The sequence below is a fragment of the Phyllobates terribilis genome, unplaced genomic scaffold, assembly GCF_046119375.1.
Source record: "Phyllobates terribilis strain yellow unplaced genomic scaffold, ASM4611937v1 Scaffold_3__8_contigs__length_932513732, whole genome shotgun sequence".
Lineage (NCBI taxonomy): Eukaryota > Metazoa > Chordata > Amphibia > Anura > Dendrobatidae > Phyllobates > Phyllobates terribilis.
The window spans coordinates 313,840,081-313,861,268 of NW_027362763.1; the positions used below are offsets into that span (position 1 = coordinate 313,840,081).

The following is a 21,188-nucleotide window of genomic DNA, read 5'->3' on the forward strand; positions in this document are numbered from 1 at the left end:
ACCGCACCAGCCAGAAGACACCCTTGAGGCCCATCGTCACCACGCAGCCTCTTGAGCTGGTAGCTCTGGACCACGTCAAATTGGCTCCAAGCCGGTCCGGATACATCTACGCCCTGACAATCGTGGACCACTATTCCCGTTTTCTAGTGGTGGTCCCGGTAAAGGACTTGACAGCCCAAACAGCGGCCAGAGCCTTCCAGCAATATTTCTGCCGTCCACACGGGTATCCGGAACAGGTCCTGACAGACCAAGGTCCAGCGTTCGAAGCTGAAATCTTCCAGGAGTTCTGCAACCTCTATGGCTGTAAGAAGATTCGGACAACGCCTTACCACCCCCAAACCAACGAGATGTGTGAGAAGATGAACAATATAGTCATTGATCTCCTGAAGACATTGCCCCTGGAGGAACGCAGCCTGTGGCCAGAAAAACTGCCGGACCTGGTAGACATGTACAACAATATCCCGGTGAATGCTACAAACTGCACCCCGGCTTACCTGATGCGAGCTAGACCAGGTAAGCTGCCCGTAGACCTGGAGATGGGAGTCCTAATACCTGAGGACACCTCCCCGGATGCGGACTGGGATACGGAAAGGCAACTGCAGTACAAGAAGGTACAGGAGAGTGTGGAGAAGAGCCTGGCCCAGGTGAGAGAGAAGCAGGAAAGACTCTTCAATCAACACGCCCCTGCTAGTCCCCTAGAACCTGGTGAGCAAGTCCTAAAGCGGAAGAGAAGGCTACATAAGTTGGACGACCAGTGGGAAAGGGAACCCTACACCGTACTGCAGTCTGACCACGACAACCCAAAGGTGTGCGTGATCACCAAGGATGGAGGAGAAACCACTAGTGTCGTCTCCAGAGACCATCTCAAAAGGTGCCCCGAGCAACTCCGTAGTGCAGAAGAGGATCAGAGTGACCTTGAACCCGCAGAGGACAAGGAAGAAATGATCAGCACCGTTCTCGGAGAGTTCCCTCAGTCCTGGACTCGCATAAATGATGCTATAGTGGTACCCGTCCTGCATTTCCTGCAACCGGCACAGCAACAACCAACACCAGAGCCGGAAGGTGAAGAGGAGCAAGCGGTTCCAGAGGCAGAAGAGCCTGTACCAGCAGCCCAGGAGAGTCAACCCTCTGCTGACAGTGAGCCTGCCATGCCTGCGGTAAGCCAAAGAACCCGCAGACAGCTGCCTGCCTTACCTGTACACCCAGCTGGTAGCTGTACCCCTAACGCTAGTGGGGAAAGCCAGGTTGGTCCACCACCAGACAGTGGGTTAAGGAGGTCAACCAGGAGCACAAAGGGACAGATACCCGCTCGCTGGAGAATATAGAGTGTACTAAATTGTAAATAACCTTGTTGCCAAATGTTGAATTGTTTGCCAAAGTTACCTGCATGTTTATTGATAGTGTGTTTCAGTCTCTTGCAGCAACCGTAAGGACTCAAAGGTTATGGACTTTTTATAACCGGGACTTTGCATGGACTGCATTCTGAGCCTAACCCAGGAATGAACTAAGACTGTGAAGGACTTGGGGTAGGACAGACCCCCACCTGGTTAAGGCTCTCCGTTGTTTTGGTGATATGGACACCCGGTCACAGACCACACTGTGACCTAAAGAACTCAATTTGTGCGCCGTCTGTCTATTAATGTTTTATTGTTATGCATATTGTCTTTGTTTATTGTTTAGTCCCGGAGTACTAAATTTCACTAGGGGGGAATGTGTCACCCTACCTGGATGCCACAAGTGTAATAAAGCTGTGTCTGAGAGCAAGGGGGAGGTTCTCTGGTCAGGGGAACATTAGCATGCAATGCCTCCTGTCTCAGGCCAGTAGGGGGAGCAGGCTGCCCCTATAAAAGCTGGTACTGGGGACAGGGTTAGGGAGAACTGGATTGCCTGTCTCAGCTTTGAGACGTGTCCCAGAGTGGAGCAGGGACAGAAAGTTGATTGCACCTAAGAGGAAGTGTGGCAGGAGGAGAGCCACAAGCCAGAGACAAGAGGCGAAGAGAGCCTGTCTTGGCAGAGAAAAGACTTAACTTTACCAGACTTTGGTGTCTGAGGCTGGAAGGATTCCACATCCCCCAGCAGAGAACCAGTCCGCAAGGGACTATACATTCCTTGGCCTAAGAAGTCTGGAGGCCCTGCCACAACCGAAGGGACCAGTAAAGCCGTACAAGGCTGGGAGCAGAAAGGAACCCACGTCGCAGGCCATACAGGCGAGAATACACGGAAAGCTTGGAAACGTGGGCTGTTACCCTATAAAGAGGAGATAGCCAGAAGGAGCGCAGAAAGCACGGTAGGCCTACACCCTCACCCTGACCAGGGCCAATTTCCCCGTTGCTCTCAGACATCCAGGTCCCCTCCTAGCCGGGACTGTTTATGGGTCAGTTTGCCTGTTTAGTAAAGACCCTGGACTGCAACCTGTTGTCTGTGTGCTCCTTGCTCCTCCAGCACTATCAGCACTGGGACTCTCACTACCATCACTCCCACCATCCACTATACTGCCCTGGGGCCGCACTCTTCCCGTGGGGAGTCACACTACCATAGCTGCACACCTCATCAGCCCCAGCGGTCTGCATGCAGCGGCGGTTCCTAATAACCGCAATCCACGGGTGGCGTAGTCGGACATAATCAATATAACGGACTACCACTGGCCTGACCACCCTGAGCCACGGAATCGGGTTGCCACTACTACTCCCATCGCTCCCTATTGCCCGGATCCGAGTGCCCCACGGCCCAGGGGGCGAGTCATATCCATCATAGTCTATGGGGTTGCTCACATGTCCATGGATTTTGCAGAATAAGGGGCCGATTCATCAAAGCTTTAAAGCCATAAAACTTGCGTAAAAGCTTTGAAAAGTCGCAAAATATTTGCAACTTTTGGGGATTTTTGGCCAATTTAACTTCGTTCGGCTGAAATGGGCAAAGCCGAGGCGGGATAGGGTATGACCATGTTCCCCATCAGATTGATCAAAAAACTTTATGAATCGGCCACCAAGTATTCACATTAAAAAAAAAAAAAAACATGTCTGTTTTTCATTTGGATAAACAGATCAAACTCAACCACATTCAAATCAATGGATCAATCAAAAACAAAGGGAAAGCACACAGACACCGTCCATGGGTTATGCGAGTGCTGTCCATTTTTACAATTTAGTGGGAAGGAGAAGCTTGGAATTTATACATTTCGGCATATGAGAAAAAAAGCATGTCACACTGATGGTAAAAACGGACCAAGTAAGGATGAAGGCTGGATCCAGCACAAGAATGTTTTTTTCATGTATGAAAAAGAAAATGGACATCTTGCTGAGGCCTAAGTTGCATAATGTTTACTCAGCTTAAAGTGGACCTTTCTATTGTCCCAACATGTTTGCTTTTTTTAAATATTCCCTATGACATTACAATTCTGGAGCATCATGGAACGTTATATTTTGTTGTCACTCTGTAATTTCTCTTAGAAATTAATACAAGTATTTACTAAAATAGACATGTCAAGAAGCTAACACTGATGTGATTGGCACACTTTGTTATAAGCTGCAAGGTAGTGTCACAAAGTTAGACCCGACTGGACATTTTGGTCCTCCTGGACCTTTGTCCATTGTATCTGGACAATAAAACACAAGTATTAGTATTGTCAGTTCCATAACGGAGGAACAATGCAAGCGAAAAGAGGCTAAATTCAAAATCAAATTAGGATTGAAAAATCTGGTCAGGATGAACTTTGTGGCTTTGCTGCCAACCCTGTGATTGTGATTTCGTGATACAGTGTCGTGGATTCTTGCTAAACTTATGTAAGGAAATAACTGTTCTTCAAACTAGTCTTGGTAATCTGGGTGCAACACTACAATTTCACATGATTTCCAGTATACAAAGCAAGATGATGATTGCTTGTGCAGTATGAATATTTCGGTAAAAACAGTAGCATCCTTGATCATTTCTCAACTATGCGCTCGGTAAACTCCAACTCCTTTTATAAATCACAATGCTGTAAATGCAGCAACGCCCAATAAACGTTTAGGCAAAATACGAACATTCATTTTATATTAAGAGCTGTTAATAAATCAGATTTATATATATATATATATATATATATATATATATATATATATATATATACATACACACACACACACACACACATATATATTATATATACATACATACAGTACAGACCAAAAGTTTGGACACACCTCATGTAAAGATTTTTCTGTATTTTCATGACTATGAAAATTGTACATTCACACTGAAGGCATCAAAACTATGAATTAACAAATGTGGAATTATATACTTATCAAAAAAGTGTGAAACAACTGAAAATATGTCTTATATTCTAGGTTCTTCAAAGTAGCCACCTTTTGCTTTGATGACTGCTTTGCACACTCTTGGCATTCTCTTGATGAGCTTCAAGAGGTAGTCACCGGAAATGGTCTTCCAACAATCTTGAAGGAGTTCCTAGAGATGCTTAGCACTTGTTGGCCCTTTTGCCTTCACTCTGCGGTCCAGCTCACCCCAAACCATCTTGATTGAGTTCAGGTCTGGTGACTGTGGAGGCCAGGTCATCTGACGTAGCACCCCATCACTCTCCTTCTTGGTCAAATAGCCCTTACACAGCCTGGAGGTGTGTTTGGGGTCATTGTCCTGTTGAAAAATAAATGATGGTCCAACTAAACGCAAACCGGATGGAATAGCATGCCGCTGCAAGATGCTGTGGTAGCCATGCTGGTTCAGTATGCCTTCAATTTTGAATAAATCCTCAACAGTGTCACCAGCAAAGCATGCCCACACCATCACACCTCCTCCTCCATGCTTCACGGTGGGAACCAGGCATGTAGAGTCCATCTGTTCACCTTTTCTGCGTCGCACAAAGACACGGTGGTTGGAACCAAAGATCTCAAATTTGGACTCATCAGACCAAAGCAGAGATTTCCACTGGTCTAATGTCCATTCCTTGTGTTCTTTAGCCCAAACAAGTCTCTTCTGCTTGTTGCCTGTCCTTAGCAGTGGTTTCCTAGCAGCTATTTTACCATGAAGGCCTGCTGCCATAGGCGGATTATAATGAGGGCAATATGGGCTACCACCCAGGGCCCTGTGGCTCCAGTGGACCCATGAATTGCTCCCATTATAATGCGCATTTTTTTCGGTCACCGCCGCGCTGGCCGAAGGTTTAGATGATCACCGCTGCGGGCCCGCAGCTGTAGGCGGTTTGAATCATACTGTGTCGCCCCGGCCTGCCAGTGCCACATGACGCTCCCATCTGGCCGCCGCGGCAGTATATTCACTAGCACGGGCGTGCAGTTTAAATGCTGTTGGTACAGCTCTGCCTGACGTCATGTGGCAGGGCGGTCCCAACATCATTTAAATTTCCCGCCGGCGCTAGTGCATATACAAGGCTGCGTGATGCAGCCAGCGTGTCTGTGAGTGGCTGCTTTGAACTTTGGGACCGCCCTGCCACATGACGTCAAGCAGGGCGGTCCCAAAGTTCAAAGCAGCCACTCACAGACACGCTGCATCACGCAGCCGCTCCCATCCGGCCCGCTGCAGATCCACCGGGGCGGGCAGTTTGAATGATGCTGGGACCACCCTGCCACATGACGTCAGGCAGTGCCCAGCATACACAGGGGTGCGGCATACAGGCAGACGGTGGTGGTGGGGCCCCCTGACAGCTCCCCCAGCAGCGGCGCACGGCCGCTACTTCATCTTCGGCCGGGCCAGCACTGCAGCACTTAACTTCCCTGTGCTGGCCCGGCCGCGTCACAGCTAGGAGACACGGCCCTGTACGCGGCCGTGTCTCCTAGCTGTGAAATCACGCAGTGCGCGCCCGGCCTGCACTGCTGCAGCCTGCATCGGAGAGGAGCAGGAGGACTGGAGCCGAGCTGGGGGATGGGGAGTGTGTGAGAGTGAATGTGTGTATGTGTGCAGGCAGGCATAATTGTGTGATGTCTGTTTATATGTATTTTTGTGTTCAAATGTGTTTATGCGTGTATGTATGTGTATGTCTGTATATGTTTGTGTGTGTGTGACTGCATGCAGCCTCCCGCTGAGTATAGATGGCACCGTGCGGCCTCCTGCTGTCTCTGGGGGGGGGCGCCGTGCGGCCTTCCGCTGTGTATAGATGGCGCCGTGCGGCCTCCCGCTGTGTATAGATGGCGCCGTGTGGCCTCCCGCTGTGTATAGATTGTGCCGTACGGCCTCCTGCTGTGTATAGATGGCGCCGTGTGGCCTCCTGCTGTGTATAGATGGCTACTTGCGGCCTCCTGCTGTGTATAGATGGCTATGTGCGGCCTCCCGCTGTGTATAGATGGCTACTTGCGGCCTCCCGCTGTGTATAGATGGCTACGTGTGGCCCCCTGCTGTGTATAGATGGCGCCGTGTGGCCTCCTGCTGTGTATGGATGGCACCATGCGGCCTCCTGCTGTCTCTCGGGGGGGGCACCATGCGGTCTCCCGCTGTGTATAGATGGCGCCGTGCAACCTCCCACTGTGTATAGATGGCGCCGTGCGGCCTCCCGCTGTGTATAGATGGCGCCGTGCGGCCTCCCGCTGTGTATAGATGGCGCCGTGCGGCCTCCAGCTGTGTATAGATGGCGCCGTGCGGCCTCCCGCTGTGTATAGATGGCTACGTGCGGCCTCCCGCTGTGTATAGATGGCTACATGCAGCCTCCCGCTGTGTATAGATGGCTACGTGCGGCCCCCTGCTGTGTATAGATGGCGCCGTGCGGCCTCCTGCTGTGTATAGATGGCGCCGTGCGGCCCCCTGCTGTGTATAGATGGCGCAGTGCGGTCCCATGCTGTCTATAGATGGCACTGTGTGGCCCCCTGCTGTGTATAGATGGCACTGTGCGGCCTCCTGCTGTGTATAGATGGCACCGTGCGGCCCCCTGCTGTGTACAGATGGCACCGTGCGGCCCCTGCTGTGTATAGATGGCACCGTGCGGCCCCCTGCTGTGTATAGATGGCACCGTGCGGCCCCCTGCTGTGTATAGATGGCACCGTGCGGCCTTCCGCTGTGTATAGATGGCACCGTGCGGCCCCCTGCTGTGTATAGATGGCACCGTGCGGCCCCCTGCTGTGTACAGATGGCACAGTGCGGCCCCCTGCTGTGTATAGATGGCACCGTGCGGCCCCCTGCTGTGTATAGATGGCTACGTGCGGACTCCTGCTGTGTATAGATGGCTACGTGCGGCCCCTTGCTGTGTATAGATGGCTACGTGCGGCCTCCTGCTGTGTATAGATGGCTACGTGCGGCCCCTGCTGTGTATAGATGGCTACGTGCGGCCTCCCGCTGTGTATAGATGGCACCGTGCGGCCTCCCGTTGTGTATAGATGGCACGGTGCGGCCTCCCGCTGTGTATAGATGGCACCGTGCGGCCTCCCGCTGTGTATAGATGGCACCGTGCGGCCTCCCGCTGTGTATAGATGGCTACGTGCGGCCTCCCGCTGTGTATAGATGGCTACGTGTGCTCCATATTGAGTCATACAATTAATGTAAGGCTATGTGCCCAAGATGCAGAAGTGCTCCGTATTTTTTTTGAGCGTTTCTGCATCTCCCTGGCAGAAAAAACGCATGCGGATTGTACATGCGTTTTTCCTGCCAGGGACAAGCGGAATTGAAGCGTTCTTCACATGCATTTCTGCATGCGGGTTGACAAGCGCTTTCCAAGCGATTTTAGCATCACTTGGAAAGTGCTTGACAACTTGGTCACACTATATAAATCCATGCAACCAGCATGGATTTATATAGTGTGACCGTAAAACAATGGTAAAAAATAAAAAATATATAATTACCTTCTGATGGCCTGCCGACGTCAGCGGTCGCGTGACCCGTCGCATGACTAAATGACGTCACGGCAGGTCCTTTTCAGACCATCGCGAGATGCCGGCAAGCCAGGACGCATTGGATAAAGACACCGGGGGCCATCAGAAGGCAAGTATAATATATATTTTTTTATTTTATTCTTTTTTTACAGGTTCTATGGTACCCGGGTCCAGAGGAGAGTCTCCTCTTCTCCAGACCCGGGTACCATCCGCACATTGAACCGCATGATATCCGCATGTACACATGTAGTGATGCGGAATCCATGCGTTCCAATGCAAGTCAATGGCGGCGAAAACGCCACGCTTCCGCAAAATAATTGGTAATGCTGCAGATTTTTCCGCAATGATAATCCGCAGCGGAAATTTCCGCAGCATGTGCACAGCACATGCGGATTATCATTGGGGAACATGGCAGACCGTCTACCAAGCGTTTTTTAAGTGTTTCTGCAGCAGAATTGCCGCTGCGGAAACGCTTAAAAACGCATAGTGGGCACACAGCCTAAAAAAATTGTTATAATTAATATTGTGCCAAATTAATTTCACGTGAACTATCACATGATCTGTCACAGGGGATCATGTGACATGTGATACATCAGGTGTGTGTGTGTGTGTGTGTGGGGGACCCCCGCCTTCTAAACTGCCCGGCGCCCTTGCTATTCTTAATCCACCCTGCCTGCTGCACAAAGTCTCCTCTTAACAGTTGTTGTAGAGATGTGTCTGCTGCTAGAACTCTGTGTGGCATTGACCTGGTCTCTAATCTGAGCTGCTGTTAACCTGTGATTTCTGAGGCTGGTGACTTGGATAAACCTATCCTCAGAAGCAGAGGTGACTCTTGGTCTTCCTTTCCTGGGGCGGTACTCATATGAGCCAGTTTCATTGTAGCGCTTGATGGTTTTTGCAACTGCACTTGGGGACACTTTCAAAGTTTGCCCAATTTTTCGGACTGACCTTCATTTCTTAAAGTAATGATGGCCAGTCGTTTTTCTTTACTTAGCTGCTTTTTTCTTGCTATAATACAAATTCTAACAGTCTATTCAGTAGGACTATCAGCTGTGTATCCACCAGACTTCTGCACAACACAACTGATGGTCCCAACCCAATTTATAAGGCAAGAAATCCCACTTATTAAACCTGACAGGGCACACCTGTGAAGTGAAAACCATTTCCGGTGACTACCTCTTGAAGCTCATCAAGAGAATGCCAAGAGTGTGCAAAGCAGTCATCAAAGCAAAAGGTGGCTACTTTGAAGAACCTAGAATATAAGACATATTTTCAGTTGTTTCACACTTTTTTGTTAAGTATATAATTCCACATGTGTTAATTCATAGTTTTGATGCCTTCAGTGTGATTGTACAATTTTCAAAGTCATGAAAATACAGAAAAATCTTTAAATGAGAAGGTGTGTCCAAACTTTTGGTCTGTACTGTATGTATATATATATATATATATATATATATATATATATATATATATATACACTGCTAAATAAAATAAAGGGAACACTCAAATAACACGTCCTAGATCTGAATGAATGAAATATTCTCATTGAATACTTTGTTCTGTACAAAGTTGAATGTGCTGACAACAAAATCACACGAAAATCATCAATTGAAATCAAATTTATTAACTAATGGAGGCCTGGATTTGGAGTCACCCCCAAAATTAAAGAGGAAAAACACACTACAGGCTGATCCAACTTTGATGTAATGTCCTTAAAACAAGTCAAAATGAAGCTCAGTATTGTGTGTGGCCTCCACGTGCCTGTATGACCTCCCTACAACACCTGGGCATGCTCCTGATGAGATTGCGGATGGTCTCCTGTGGGATCTCCTCCCAGACCTGGACTAAAGCATCCGCCAACTCCTGGACAGTCTGTGGTGCAACGTGACGTTGGTGGATGGAGGTAGGCATGATGTCCCAGATGTGCTCAATCGGATTCAGGTCTGGGGAACGGGCGGGCCAGTCCATAGCTTCTGTAGCATCGGCGTCTCTGCCTCCTGCCGGTCAGAGACGCCGTCCCTCTCACCTCCTCTCTCCCCGCGGTCCCCGCTCTCCTTCTCTTCCTGCTGTCGGTGCGCGCAGTCCCCCGGGCACTGTGCTTAGGGCGCGCGCGCTCCCTCCCTCTTAAAGGGGCAGCGCGCGCCGTCCTAAGGAGTCCCCGGCCAATAGCCGAGGGTCCTCCCATATTTAGGGCACCTCCTCCAAAATGGAAGTGCCCAAGCAAAGTTGTTGCACAGTGTTACTTATCTCTGCTTCAGCCCTCAGGTTCCGCTGCTAGCCTGACTCCTCGTCCTGCCTGCCAACCTGTTATCTGCCCTTTACCTGCCGAGTCTGCCAGCCCGCTCACCAGGAGCGCTCGCCTGTTACCTGCCGTGTCTGTCAGCCCGCTCACCTGGGAGCGCTCACCTGTTGCCTGCCTTGTCTGTCAGCCCGCTCACCTGGGAGCACCCGCCTGTTACCTGCCGTGTCCATCAGCCCGCTCACCTGGGAGCGCTCATCTGTTACCTGCCTGTTACCTGCCTTGTCTGCCAGCCCGCTCACCTGGGAGCACCTGCCTGTTACCTGCCGTGTCTGTCAGCCCGCTCACCTGGGAGCGCTCGCCTGTTACCTGCCTGTTACCTTCCGTGTCTGTCAGCCCGCTCACCTGGGAGCGCTCGCCTGTTACCTGCCTATTACCATACCATCCATCTAGAGACTTCTGCCTGTCACTTGCTGTGACCACCTGACAGCCTACCCGGAGGCTCCCGCCTGTCACCTGCCGTGCCTACCAGTCCATCCTCCAGGACCACTCGTCAGCCTGCCTGCTGTATCATCTGCTATACCGGTCAGTCCCAGCCATCTGACCCGTGGGAGTCACCTGCTCTCTTACAAGGTCGTCCCCAGAGTAGCACCTGGTCCCTCTGCTCGGTCCCTCCCTGGTCATGGAGTTGTTAGCCGCCGTACGACCAGGGTCGGTCCGGGTTGATACTTAGTCACGCCCCTCTGGGTCCCTCCTTGCACCACAGCACAGAGGTTCCACCACCCGGATCCGTAACAGCTTCAATGCCTTCATCTTGCAGGAACTGCTGACACACTCCAGCCACATGAGGTCTGGCATTGTCTTGCATTAGGAGGAACCCAGGGCCAGCCGCACCAGCATATGGTCTCACAAGGGATCTGAGGATCTCATCTCGGTACCTAATTGCAGTCAGGCTACCTCTGGCGAGCACATGGAGGGCTGTGCGGCCCTCCAAAGAAATGTCACCCCACACCATTACTGACCCACTGCCAAACCGGTCATGCTGAAGGATGTTGCAGGAAGCAGATCGCTCTCCACGGCGTCTCCAGACTCTGTCATGTCTGTCACATGTGCTCAGTGTGAACCTGCTTTCATCTGTGAAGAGCACAGGGCGCCAGTGGCGACTTTGCCAATCCTGGTGTTCTGTGGCAAATGCAAAGCGTCCTGCACGGTGTTGGGCTGTGATCACAACCCCCATCTGTGGACGTCGGGCCCTCATACCACCCTCATGGAGTCGGTTTCTAACCATTTATGCAGACACATGCACATTTGTGGCCTGCTGGAGGTCATTTTGCAGGGCTCTGGCAGTGCTCCTCCTGTTCCTCCTTGCACAAAGGCAGAAATAGCGGTCCTGCTGCTGGGTTGTTGCCCTCCTACGGCCCTCTCCGCATCTCCTGGTGTACTGGCCTGTCTCCTGGTAGCGCCTCCAGCCTCCTGACACTATGCTGACAGACACAGCAAACCTTCTTGCCACAGCTCGCATTGATGTGCCATCCTGGATGAGCTGCACTACCTGAGCAACTTCTGTGGGTTGTAGAGTCCGTCTCATGCTACCACGACTATGAAAGCACAACCAACATTCAAAAGTGACCAAAATATCAGCCAGAAAGCATTGGTACTGAGATGTGGTCTGTGGTCCCCATCTGCAGAACCACTCCTTTATTGAGTGTGTCTTGATAATTGCCAATAATTTCCATCTATTGTCTATTCCATTTGCACAACAGCATGTGAAATTGATTGTCAATCAGTGTTGCTTCCTAAGTGGACAGTTTGATTTCACAGAAGTTTGATCTACTTGGAGTTATATTCTGTTGTTTAAGTGTTCCCTTTATTTTTTTGAGCAGTGTATATATATATATATATATATATATATATATATATATATATATATATATATATATCTTCTCTGCAGTCTAGGAAATAATAAACCTACAAATAGTATATATATACTACTGTATTATAATAGGGGAATACTGTACATTGCTTTCTGCTAGGCATAAAGTGAAGACAATGGAGAGCCATAGCTGAGGTTTATTATGCTTATCCAGCTAAATAAAGATACATTTATTTTTCTATGGAGCATACTTATTACCAGCTTACATACTTAGAGACAGCATTTGCCTAAGTAGCTATTCTGTATATCTGTATATTATAATAAAAAAAGTACATATTCTTTCTGTGCTAAATGTCTTGCAAAGTTATAGCTCAGCCATTTATAGAGCATTTCCCTGTGTGCATGTCTGAAATGCCAGCTGGTAAATTAGTCTGTGTATTCATAACTTGTATACACAGAGAGGTTTAGTGTAAGTATGCATAGAGGGATGTTCTGGTTAACGATTAACAATTACAGTCATGGCCGAAAGTGTTGACACCCTTGAAATTGTCCCAGAAAATAATTGCAATTACAAGCTTTGTTATACAAATGTTTATTTCCTTTGTGTGTATTGGAACAAAACAAACAACAGAGAAACAAGGCAAATTGGACATACTTTCACACCCCAAAAATGGGTCGGACAACATTGTTGGCATCTTTCCAAAATTGTGGGTAAACAACTTTGTTTCAAGCATGTGATGCTCGTTCAAACTCACCTGTGGCAAGTAACCAGTGTGGGCAATATGAAAATCATACCTGAAACCCGATAAAAAGGGGAGAAGTTGACTCAATCTTTGCATTGTGTGTCTGTGTGTGCCACACTAAGCATGGAGAACAGAAAGAGGAGAAGAGAACTGTATGAGAATTGAGGATCAAAATTGTTGAAAAATATCAACAATCTCAAGGTTACAAGTTCATCTCCAGAGATCTTGATGTTACTTTGTCCACGGTACACAACATAATCAAGAAGTTTACAACCCATGGCATAGCTATGGGACGTGGACAGCAGAGAGAAATTGATGAAAGTTTGCAACACAGGATAATCCAGATGGTGGATAAGCAGCCCCAATAAGGTTCAAACAAATTCAAGCTGTCCTGCAGGCTCAGGGTGCATCAGTGTCAGCGCAAACTATCCATTGACATCTGAAAGAAATGAAATGCTATGGCAGGAGACCCAGGAGGATCCCACTGCTGACACAGAGACATAAAAAAGCTAGTCTGCAGTTTGCCAAAATGTATGTGAGTAAGCCAAAATCCTTCTGGGAAAGCGACTTGTGGACAGATGAGACCAAGATAGAGCTTTTTGGTAACGCACATCATTCTGTTTACCGAAAACGGAAGAGGCCTGCAAAGAAAAGAACAAAGTACCTACAGTCATATATGGTTCAAAGATGTTTTGGGGTTGTTTTGCTGCCTCTGACACCGGGTGCCTTGACTTTGTGCAAGGAATCATGAAATCTGAAGATTACCAAAGGAATTTGGGTTGCAATGTAGTTCCCAGTGTCAGAAAGCTGTTTTTACGTCCTAGGTCATCGGTTTTTCAGCAGGACAATGACCCCAAACATACTTCAAGAAGTACTCAGAAATGGATGGAAACAAAACACTGGAGAGTTCTGAAGCGGCCAGCAATGAGTCCGGATCTAAATCCCATTGAATATCCGTGGAGAGATGCTTTTGGGGGGCGAAGGCACCCTTCAAATATGAGAGACCTGGAGGAGTTTGCAAAAGAAGAGTGGTCCAAAATTCCATTTGAGAGGTATAAGAAGCTTGTTGATGGTTATAGGAAGCGATTGATGGTGTGGAACCAATTGTTATTATTTAGGGGTGGTGTGTGAAATTATGTCCAATTTGCCTTTTTTTTCCTTTTTTCTTCAGTTTTTTTGTGTTGTTACAATACACACAAAGGAAATAAACATGTGCATAACAAAACGTGTAATTGCAATAATTTTCTGGGAGAAATACTTCATTTTCTGGAACACTTCAATGGATACTTTATTTTCAAGGGTGCCAACACTTTCCGCCATGTATTCACTAAACTGCAATTATGCATTTTGAAACTTTCAGACAATACTCAAACAGATTATATTGATCAATTTCAGTGCTAGAACACATAAGAAAACAGAAAATTGTTGTAGAATGTACCGCCACATTTAGAAAAGAGCAGCATATGTAGATGTAAGAATGGATGTAAAGGTTTGGGATCTCTACCTTTTGTGCGAGCAGGAACTCTAATAGCTGTTGAACTGATAGAAGAAGCTAATGAAAAGCGACGTGCAGCTTCTTTCTCCTTAGATTCGGAGTCTAATGGACACAGATTTATAGCAAGATTTTGTTACAATACAGGAGACAACCATGTAATTAAAGATCCATAAGACTCTAGTAAAACGGACAAACACATGCATCAGTTCCACCATCAATGTGAGTGAGAGACAATGATGTTCATCAAGGCAATGATGTTACTTGTACAAGCACTCGTTCTCATTTGTTACTGGGTTTTTTAGATATTCACTGATTATTATGAAAGACTTAACACTTAAAGGGATTGTTCACATTGGACAATACCCAGACAAGGTGAGGATTGATTGAGGCTGGTTACAGAGATAAACTGTGATCTATGGGGAAACACAGAAGCAAGTTTTACATTTCCCACTGCTGAAGAGATTAAGCCAATGCTACCAACAATCGTGGCTGCTAAGTAAAACTTCTTTATTTTTTAATTTCTCCTCTCCGTTGCGGAGCTATTATATTGTAAAGTCTAGATGATAATTTCCTGGTAGACGGCTGCGCTGACTTTGGTCTTGATAAAAGACAGTGGACCTACACCAGCAGATGACATGGCTCCCCAAACCATCACTGATTGTGGAAACTTCACACTAGACCTCAAGCAGCTTGGATTGTGGCCTCTCCACTCTTCCTCCAGACTCTGGGACCTTGATTTCCAAATGAAAATTGAAACTCTGGGACCTTGTGGAGTGTGTCAATGACTGCCTTCTGGACATCTGTCAAGTCAGCAGTCTTCCACATGATTGTGGAGCCTACTGAAACAGACTAAGGGACCTTTTTAAACGCCTTGGAAGCCTTTGCAGGTGTTTTTTGTTAATTATTTTAATTTACTGAGATAATGACTTTTGTGTTTTCATTGGCCGTAAACCATAATCATCAACATTAACAGAAATAAACACTTGAAATAGATCACTCTGTTTGTAATGACTCTATATAATATAGGAGTTTCACTTTTTGTATTGAAGAACTGAAATAAATTAACTTTTTGATGATATTCTAATTTAGTGAGAAGCACTTGTATATATAAAAATAAAATAAACCTGAAGTTTTGCAGTGTCCAAACTGACCACTGAGCCTCACAATACACTGAGACATTTTGTTTTGTAGGTGTCATTTCACAGAGGTCATCTCATTATCATCACAGGCAGGTTAACTAAGATATCCTTTCTATATATACCACAAGATCATATCATTCATAGTAAGTGATGGTCACAGCTCACTCCCTATTCCTCCCTGCTCAATGATCTCTGCACACATCTCAAACCATGCCTACACCACTCTCCCATAGAAGTCCATGAGCATTTCCATTTTATTGTTTCCTATGGTCTAAGTGGCTGTTATAAAGCATTTTTAAAGCTGTCAACAGAACAGAAGTGTAGGCCATAAATCTTCTGCAACTGAAAGACTTTTCTCTGGTTATCTAAGGGTATGTGCACACTGTCCGGAGCAGCCTGCAGCCCTGACACAGTGGAATAGCCGACGGCGCCTTCCACTCATTTTATGCAAATGAGTGGCGCCATTTTTTTTTTTCACCTGCGGACTTTCCTCATAGAGGTTAGGTCTATGGGGAAAGCTCACATGCAGGCCAGTCAGAGAAATTGACATGCTGTGGTCTGGGAAGATGCGCCGCATGTTAGTTTCCGCGGGTGTACGGAGAAGCATAGTGGACATGGGATTTCTACAAATCCCATCCACTATCCTGTAACAGATGGCCACTGCAAAACACGCAGCGTCAAACCCGCAGCGGCTCCTGACCGTGGGCACGTACCCTAATGTGTCTGGTTGCAGTTGGGTTGGTTCTGCTATAGGTAGCCTTGTCAGGTATTAAAGTGAACCTGTCAGCTGATACATACTGCCCAATCCGCAGGCACCATGTATCAGGCACTGGCTGTATTAGCTCAGCCAGGCAAGTTTAACTCTGAAGCACTGAAGGGTTTCAGAGGAAACATACTTTAATAGCAGCCGGGGACCGAGCAGCACTGTAGACTAGTCAGGTAGGCGTGTACCCAGCGGCTTCTCTCCGCCCACTGTCCTGGATTGACAGGTTTCTGCATATGTGTGCGTGTAGGCATAGTATCAGCTCACAGGTTTACTTTAAGTTTAAGGGGAAATTACTTTTTCATAGAGGGCTGTTGGGGTTACATAACTGTTTTCCTGCAATATATGAACTGATCATTTTCTCCCATATTGTGCTTTTCATCATTCAGATCATTTTAAGTCTCAAAGAACTAAGTTTGGTAAATATACATAAATCTCAACAAAATGAGCATATATAGAAATTGGTGTCGTCATGTATTTGTGTCTCAACTTCTCATACCCATTTTCCATATATGAAGAATAAATATGTGAGAATGACTGAAAGAATATCTGTATACATGGATAGCACACTAACATAGAAGTATTACGTCAAAGTGATTTACCTCTATTATTTCATTAGCTACCTTTCTGCAGCTTCTCTTTTATTGGTATTTTCTCTACAAACATTTTTACTAATTGATGGAAATCACATAACAGTAATGGAGCATTTACACATGCCATTTTCAGGCCGTTAGACAAATGGTGATTGACTATCTATCAGCCTATTTACACAAGGACAATGATGACAAAACAAACGCTAATACGGTCAATCAGTCCCCATATACTATCAATTTTATTGCCACCATAACCCATTTAAATGATCTGATCACCATTGAGCGATTAACTACTTTAGGTGATCATCAAAATGTTTAAATGGGCAAATAATTAGAAACGAGCACTCATTCACCAGTTATCAACTTGTCTAAATGCACCTTGCTGTATACTTGCAAAGTTTTAAAGGGAATCTGTCACCAGGCTTTTGCTACCCCATCTGAGAGCAGCATGATGTAGAGACAGAGACCCTGATTCCAGCGATGTCACTTACTGGGCCGCTTAATGTAAGTTTTATATAATCACAGTTTTATCAGCGAGAGATTATCACTAGGAGACATGTAGCCCTGCTGTCATGTAGTCCTTCATATTCATGAGCTCTGTATAACCCCGACCTTAAAACTGATTGGCAACTTTTTGCTGATATACAGTGCACACAGAAAGCTGCCAATCAGTGGTGTGGGTGGGGCTATAGAGAGCTCAGCATTCAGAGAACTGCTAGATTTGCAGCAGAGAAAACAGTGATTTTATCAAAACTGCAGAGACCAGTAAAGTAAGCGTCACATTGCTGGAATCAGGATCTCTGCCCCTTCATCATGCTACTCACAGATGGGGCAGGAAAAACCTGTTGACAGATTCCTTTTAAAAAGGTTAAAAAGGAACTGTCTGAAATGTCCATAATTGAATGTGGTCTGACAATATTTCATATTTTCTGGATTAATATTTAGGTATGTCTACATATACTATCTGGGCACTGACTAATGTGCCAGCCTAATGATATAAGCCAATACATTCAGAATGAACAGAACACCTAAGGCTTTAAAAGTAAGAAACATAAAAAAATGTTACAAAACACACAACACAGTGTATGCTTTAAAAACAATAAAAATTGCTGTGGAATTACTTTTTTTTTGTATTTCTTAGAAAATAAAAGCTAATGAAATTGAAAAGCTAATGTATATGTACCAATACATGGCACTTCTAGAACATAATAAAATAAATAAATTATGAATGTTATAATGCAAGGTGGCAAATGATAATATTAAGGTCCTCAAAGCCACAACTGCCTCTACTTTCAAGAGGTTATAGCTAGAAATTTATTCTGAAACAGTTGTGATTGTCATAATTTCCTTTTTTTTATGACTTTCTTTCATAACAGGATTTGCATAATCTATTTTTCCTTAATACATGCAGTTAAATCTATATATCCTTGGTGTCTCTTGTTCCACTCATGTATTTAAAAGGTTTTCCCCTTCCACCAGTCGACATGCCATTAGTGCGCCTGTGTTAAAAATAAAAGAAACAGCAGGTATTCTCCATCCCAGAGTCCAGCACTGCATTATCGCCGGTGATGGTTACTGGCTACAGCGGTCATGTCAGAGACGAACAAACTATTGGTGCAACCTGTGCAGCAAGAGGTAAGGGGGCAGCTGTCATCTCCAAACTATGTGAAATTATGTATTATGATGAACTATTGGACTGCAAAGGGCCACATATTGTTTTGAACTGGGGCCCTTTTCTGTCCGTGACCACTCCTGGGTCATGGCTATTTCAACAGAGCTGCAGCCAATCACTGGGGTCAGTGGCACTGTCAACTTAAATGACACAAGCCAATGAGTCCAGTGATTGATGAGGGTACAACCAACTTGATATCACTGCCACAGCAAATTATCACTGAAAAAATTGTGGAGACACATCATTGAACCTGTGGTGGTTGAGCTGTTTCTATTATTTTTAACACAGACATGGTAGCGGTGTGCAGAATTGTGAAGGTGGAAACCCCTTTTAATATAGTATCCTCTTTGCATATACCGTACTTACATTATTTTATTGTACATTTCAATGTGGTCAGCAAAACTGGCTAGTTAGCTCAAGTATCAGTATCAGTCAAGTTACGAAGGGATAAAGCAACATTGGTGACAGCTTGTGTTATACATACAGTACATTGACTGCTGGAGGCAGCAGTTAGTCTGTATGCATGTGAAATATTACAGTGTGCACAAAAAACATATACATGGTGCATGTCTATTAGCTTCAAAACAGCCACCATTCTTTTTTTTTTTTTTTTTTACAAGATTTAAAGTTATTTTTTTATTATATTTTATACATAAATAACTTCTTATATTCTATTATAGAGTTCCAAATCGCCTGCATAGATGCAAAAGACAACATGCTGACTGGCTGTAGCCACCACTGGAGGGCGCAAAGGAGCTCACTGAATACCTTTACACCAGGTAAACCTGGTTTACCTGGTGAAAATAAACAAGTGAGATGGGATTATATTTGGTTTTTATTAAGTTGCCTAATAATTCTGCACAGTACTAGTTACCTGCACAAACAGATATCCTCCTAAGATAGCCAAATCTAAAAAAACCCACTCCAACTTCCAAAAATATTAAGCTTGGATATTTATGAGTCTTTTGGATTGATTGGGAACATAGTTGTTGATCAATAATAAAAATAATCCTCTAAAATACAACTTGCCTAATAATTCTGCACACAGTGTATGTCTATGTATGGGGATTAAAGTGCTATATGAGAAAGAAAAGCTCAGTACAGACTTGTAGACCTAAAAGCAACATAATGATAAAAATTGTAAATTTACTTTGCTATTTTATAACCATATGCAAATAGATTAACATTGTAGCAACCTGTATGTAGATAAAATGAAATATTTATAGTATTTATAGCATTTTGTTCAGTGAATTTACCTGCAGATATTAATAAACACATTCTACATGGGTAGATTTTCACATGGTGTACACAGATAGAAATTAAACAGAAGTACAGTATTCACGGATATAGTTCTGAAAAACAAACACATCTGATGACTATAATGTCTCTGCTACACCCAGACTGTCTCTGTGCACCCTTCTCTTCCCATTCAAGTGCTATGAAAGGTAAAGTTATTTGAGAAACGTATTGTTTCTTGTGGTAAGACTAAGTAGAAAGTATCATTTTACAGACAAGCCATCCACATCACATAATGTTGTACATTAAAAGCATTTCCCTGTTGGTAAAGACACCCGTACTTACAGGTCAATGAGATATCTTCATATGAAGTCTTTTTTATTTTTTGGCAGCTGTTCCGAATTATTTGATGTCTCTTCAGATAACAATTGCCAAGTGACAATCACTAATTGCAATCACTAGGTTATGCTCCTACGGACTATTTTTTATGTGAATTTATTAGCAGATTATGCTAAAAAATCCACCTGAAATCTGCTTCAAATATTTTTCCTATTAATTTCAATGAGAAAACCAGATTGTTGTTCATACAGCAAGTTTTATTCCCGCAAAGTTTTTAAATAAAGTTTGCGGCAAAAAAAATAAAAAATGATGTGACCTTTTTTTGATGCTGATTTTTATTGAAATCTGCAACAAACTTTAGATTGAAGTTAAAGGACTACAAAAAAAAAAGCTCAATCAGAAATATTGTTGGAACACTGCATGGATTTCTGAGGTAGCTTTCTTTTGAATACCAAGTCAGATTTTTCTACCTCTCGAAAACTCTGTGTCAGTATACTGGTATAGGGTCATACTTTCTGCCAACCACAGAAGAGGACCTCATTAAATTGGAACAAATTACTGTGCTGTGGATAAAAGTGGAGTCATAGACATACTTAAAAATGTACTGGCAGTATACCGGCTACGCTATGGTATCTATAGTACGTTCGTTATTACTGTAGTGACTTGGACATAAACGATGATGAGACAAGACGATAGAAGGTGAACGCTGATGGGACAACTTCATGAGCTCATGGAGACAAGACACCACAAAGTGCAAATTGCTCAGGTTACCTTTGGGTGGAGTTCTGCGGTTCGAAAGGCCCTGCAATGTGAACCTCTTTCTAGCGAGCGCTGAGCGCTCAAGGTTATGACTGGCAGGATTATCAGCTAGGAAAGAGGGAGAGGGAAAGCAGTGAAGCTGGAGGGGAGTGAGGTTAGTTAGGATAACCAGCAAGCACACAAGGGAAAGGTTGGATGATGATGGCCTCACTGTTTGTTTTTTTTAAATTTCTGTTAGAAACCATGGAGTGTAGATGAAGAATTAGTTATAACAAACCACATTTATTTATTCATTTAGTTATTACCTCTATTTGATCTGATTGAAAAAAATGAAATAATAGAAGCACCTCCAAAATCTGGACCCTATATATAAGCACAGAAGAGCACAGTTGCATGTTGTTGCCTTGCAGTGTTGAGTCAGTATATTAGACTCGTGTCTGTGTGGGTTTCCTTCATGTGCTTTGGTTTCTGCCCAACCACAAAAACATATGGATAGGTTAAATGGCTTTTTGTGAAAAAGACTCCATTGTGT

General features: G+C 45.1%; 1 protein-coding gene across 8 annotated transcripts in view; it reads right to left on the minus strand.

Annotated features, from left to right (window-relative positions):
- The window catches only part of LOC141259288 (guanine nucleotide exchange factor DBS-like), a 354,703-nt gene that overhangs the window by 61,752 nt on the left and 271,763 nt on the right, over nt 1-21,188 (minus strand). For 4 of the 8 annotated variants that reach the window (XM_073674992.1, XM_073674991.1, XM_073674999.1 and 1 more), the window contains 2 exons: nt 20,669-20,764; nt 14,165-14,257 (listed from right to left, as the gene is read on the minus strand). The exons of 2 other annotated variants lie outside the window; for them this stretch is intronic. In XM_073674992.1, the coding sequence (XP_073531093.1) occupies nt 14,165-14,257; nt 20,669-20,764 (189 nt within the window). The remainder of the gene's footprint in view (nt 1-14,164; nt 14,258-20,668; nt 20,765-21,188) is intronic. 2 more of the 8 variants (XM_073674993.1, XM_073674994.1) reach the window with 2 other exon arrangements.